At 43.8% G+C, this 5000-nt stretch overlaps 1 protein-coding gene across 1 annotated transcript in view; it reads right to left on the bottom strand.

The window, feature by feature from the left end:
• LOC125295299 (hemicentin-1-like) overlaps positions 1-5000 on the bottom strand; it is a 124358-nt gene that overhangs the window by 11927 nt on the left and 107431 nt on the right. The window contains 3 exon segments of the mRNA XM_048244563.1: positions 1-39; positions 324-383; positions 2909-3046. The exon segment at positions 1-39 is cut by the window's left edge and continues 21 nt beyond it. Of these exon segments, the coding sequence (XP_048100520.1) occupies positions 1-39; positions 324-383; positions 2909-3046 (237 nt within the window).

Raw genomic sequence — 5000 nt, 5'->3', positions numbered from 1 at the left:
CCAGCACAAACCCATTGGGGCAGGACTCTCCATCACCATCTACACACAGGACACACACACACACACCATAGAGTGAGAACAGGGTGATCTAACAGCACACTCATCCTCATCTACACACACACACACACCATAGAGTGAGAACAGGGTGATCTAACAGCACACTCATCCTCATCTACACACACACACACACCATAGGGTGAGAACAGGGTGATCCCATACCACACACACCGGTGCATGCTTACACACAACCATACAAATAGTACTAAAGTTAAAAATACTTACATAGTATCCATACATCACTCATGTGTTGGTTTAACACTCACCAGTACAGTATGAAGCTGTATCCAGCACAAACCCATTGGGGCAGGACTCTCCATCACCATCTACACACAGGACACACACACACACACCATAGGAGTGAGAACAGGGTGACACACACACACACACGCACACACACACACACACATGCACACACACGCACGCACGCACACGCACGCACGCACACACACACAAATCAGAGACATGAAAACATCTTATCAATCTGATCTAATGATCTAATACGGCAACAAAACATCTGATCAATCTGATCTGATACGGCAACAAAACATCTGATCAATCTGATCTAATACAGCAACAAAACATCTGATCAATCTAATCTAATAAGAGTGGCCGATCAACCACCATGGGCGTAGATTTGCGTGGGAACCGAAGGACGTGTCCACACCAATGTCAAATTACGACTGAAATGTCCCCACCAATATTCAGGTTGAAATGGCCCATCTCCACATCCATTCGTCTCGGTGGAATATCATAGCCATACGCACTCTTCACGCAACACATGACAAACCATATATCAGAATAAACAGCAGAGCTTACCGAACACAAAGGTGTAATGCATTCCCGTGTATAGTTAGCTGTTCCAGAGTAATCCGGTTTTGAAATAAATTGTAACATTCAAAATTCAACATGGTCTTTCGGCTTTAAAAATGTCTTAAAACTGAACTGTGCTTACATCGCCTAGATATCTGTAAATATGAGAATCAGAGAATATACATGCAGCTCACGGTTAAGAGTTTGTCAATGTAGGCTAGCCTTAATGATTTGTTTTCACAAAATGCTAAGCATGCATGTATTTAAGTTTATTAAAACTGAGCTGTGCTTAAATGGGTCAATGCGTGATTTCATAACAGACCAAATAGAAAATAAATGTTAAATGTTAAATATAGCCTACATATCTGTACATATCAAAATCAGATTATGTAGGCTCCACTGTATAGTTAGATCAAGTTGGACAGTAGCACATTTTAATCATGGATTGTTGGACAGTAGCACATTTTAATCATTTTATATATCTATAGTGGCTGGTGAAAGAGTTGAGTGGCTTTTTTTTTTCGGGGCAGTGGGTAGTGTCCCCATGAAAGCTCAGACCCCTTGCTCAGTCTGAAAGCTCAGACGCCCTTGTCAACCACCAAACCTAATTAAGCCATGTTGCAACTGGGATCTGTATGGTGTGTGTGCGTGTGGGTGTGTGTCAAGTCAAGACCACCTAAACTGAGACCTAGTCATTACCAAGACCAGAGGGTATTGAGACGGAGACAAGGCCAAGACCATGGCGGGGCGAGACCTAGTCATGAAACAGACTGTTAAGACCTGAACCAGACTGTTACGAAGTCTTTTCACAAACACACACACACACACACACACACACACACACACACACACACACACGCACATGAAGCCTGAAACAGACTGTTACAAAGTATTTTCACAAACACACACACACACACACACACACACACACACACACACATGAAGCCTCAAACAGACTGTTACGAAGTCTTTTCACACACACACACACACACACACACACACACACACACACACAAATGAAGCCTCAAACAGACTGTTACGAAGTCTTCTCACACTCAAACACACTCAAACACACTCAAACACACACACACACACACACACACATACGCACACACACACACACACACACACACACACACACACACACACACACACACACATACGGTTGTAGCCTTCCCACCTGGTAGCGGTCTGTTTCAGGCTGCAACTCTAAGCTGTCTGGGGGTCAAACTAAATCCTCCCACAATGAAACATCTAACAAACAAGAGAAAGGACCTGGCCGCTCCCTACACGCCAGCCCTACACGCTAGCCCTACATGCCAGCCCTACACGCTAGCCCTACACGCTAGCCCTACACGCCAGCCCTACACGCCAGCCCTACACGCCAGCCCTACACGCTAGCCCTACGTCTGGTTCACAAACTTGGAAGTAGGTCCTAACTGTGGAGTGTGTGTGTGTGTATGTCAGCTTGGTTGGCAGGAACATCAGAGAGCGGTCACATACCTGCAGCATCTTCACACTCCCTGCCCGGTGCTCCTCCGACACCAGCCCTACGGCTAGCCCAAGCCTACTGTATGCTGTTTCTCTTGCCCTACGGCTAGCCCAAGCCTCTGCTGTTTGTTTTGCCCTACGGCAAGCCCAAGCCTCTGCTGTTTGTTTTGTTCAAAATTTATCTCCTACTGTATATCCAAAAGGCTGTCCTAATACGAATGGGACTAACAAACAGAGGAGTGAAACTAGGCTCTTCTCCCACAGCAGGCCACTAACTCTAGCTGTGCTCTCAGCCGGTCAGTAAGTGCTTGCCCTACCATGTGAACCTAACCTGTCCTAACACAGATGAAAGACCGGTCTTGAGTACTACAACACTGGTAGTGTGTGTGTGTGTGAGTGTGTGTGTGTGTGTGTGTGTGTAGGTATATGAGGACATAAAGTTGTGTATTATGTGTGTGTGTGTGTGTGTAGGTATATGAGGATATTAAGTTGTGTATTATGTGTGTGTGTGTGTGTGTGTGTGTGTGTGTGTGTGTGTGTGTCTCACCAGTATCGAACTCCAGCTGGGATTCCTGTCTGAAGTTGCCCTGAGTCTGGGAGTAGCCGTTCAGAGTCTCCTCCGTCTGGTGCACCGTTGTCCAGTAGATGGGGGCGAACACAGAGACTAGCACACGCAGGAGAGGACCTAGACACACACACACACACACACACACACACACACACACACACACACACACACACACACACACAATACACAAATTATGTCCTCATATACCTACACACACACACACACATAATACACAACTTTTTGTCCTCATATTCACCTTTACACAACACAATATGTCCTCATATACACACACACACACATAATACACAACTTTTGTCCCTCATATTCATATACCTACACACAATCATAATACACAACTGTATGTACTTATATACATTTTCACCTTTTGGGGCGACATTTTTCAGACTGGACAAACGTTTTTTTTTCAGGGGTTAAAAATCTGAGCATCAAAGGCGATGTAGGCTAGGTAATAAACATTTAAAATACTGACATGTCTGATAACCAAGCCGGATGCACGTTAGAATGTTACAAAGTATCCTTTAGGCTACTCCAGGCAGGCCCTATGATGCAAACTTCTGGGTACTCAGATTAGGCTGCTCCAGCAGTTATGCAGTAGGCTACCATGGCGAAAAGATGCCCCAGAAAAAGGTCTGCGTAACGTTTAAACATGAGTGGCTAGATGAAATACTCCAAATTGACACAAAAGATGGTCCAGGTGGGAAAAAACGTTCAGACATATTTACGAAAGGAGTGGCGTGATCTGCAAATTCTGCTCGGAGGCAAAAGCGAAAGGAGAGTTTGCTCGTGGGAAAACTTGGTCTGAGTGGAAGCTTGATTACCTAAGCTTGATTATCTGACACAGAAAGTCCATGTAGACGCATTGAAAACACATGGGACACTTAGACATGGGAACTTTATCGATCAAATTCTCCCCGAAACGAATGAATCCCGAGAGAGACGAATTCTGAGAGCACGATCCGACCCTAAACAAATAAAATTATTGATCGACAATGTGATGCTAGCAATTAACACCAACATGTCCATGTTATCAGTTCAGGATACACGATCATATGGCACAATGCTTGTGCTTTACATTACGTTTCGGAAGCAAACTGATTTCAGTTAAGACCGTTTTTTCTGGAATCATTCAGCTTTCAGGATGCCCTGCAGAAAACCTCCTTGATGCCATTACCAAGTTCTACGCAGACCGTGCGCTAAATATGAACAAAATGGTAATGTTTACTTCAGATGGTGCTTAAAGGTTGTATCAGCGATTACGGCTGAACTTCACTTCTGTTGATGTTCAAACAAAACAGAGAGCTAGCTCACTACTCCCTCACGTGCAATTGAAACTCTCCTAAACGCGCATCTCGTCGGTTATTGGTTGGAACACTTTATTTTGCCTTTGAGTGGTTGCCAACACTGTTGGTAGCAATTGTTTTTGTGTACAGATCTCGGAGCCTAGGCTGCCTACAGAGACACGTTTTTTGACGGCCTGCTTATGAGGCAGGCAGCTAGCGGATCGTTAGGAAAGATCAGATGAATGTGATCATTTATGTTTGAGCCTTTTTTGTGCCTGAAATCGCTGATACAAGCCACATAACCAGATAGGCCTATCTCCCTCAATGAAATTCATGTTTTGTAGCCTAGTTTGTTGCAAACCCCTCCAGTTATAAAATTGTTTATATAGGCTACCTTTAGAAAAAATGACACCATGTCAATTTAATAGGCCTCTTATTGTAAAGCACTGCATTGGCATTTTTCTTTCAATGAAGTTCCACTTATACCTGCTGCAGTGCTGAGAAATGACTTAACACCTTGGATACTTTTATTTTTTATCAGTCATAACCAGTGAACCAGTCATAACATCTCTAAACCTTATTAAAGTTCAACCAAAGATCCTTTAAGTTCAACTAAACTGACTGGTAAAACACAAATGTTCCACAAGTCCAACCATTATAAAGGATACTGAATAAATATCAACCTTCTTAGACATATTGATGCATTTGCTGTTATCTCTTTGAATTCCCTATGGCTAACGCAGGCTCGTGGTCATTTTCGGCAGGTCGCG

Source organism: Alosa alosa, chromosome 5 (genome assembly GCF_017589495.1).
Source record: "Alosa alosa isolate M-15738 ecotype Scorff River chromosome 5, AALO_Geno_1.1, whole genome shotgun sequence".
Taxonomy (NCBI): Eukaryota; Metazoa; Chordata; class Actinopteri; order Clupeiformes; family Clupeidae; genus Alosa; species Alosa alosa.
Note: the sequence above shows the minus strand (reverse complement) of the source record. Positions and strands in the feature narration are given on the sequence as shown.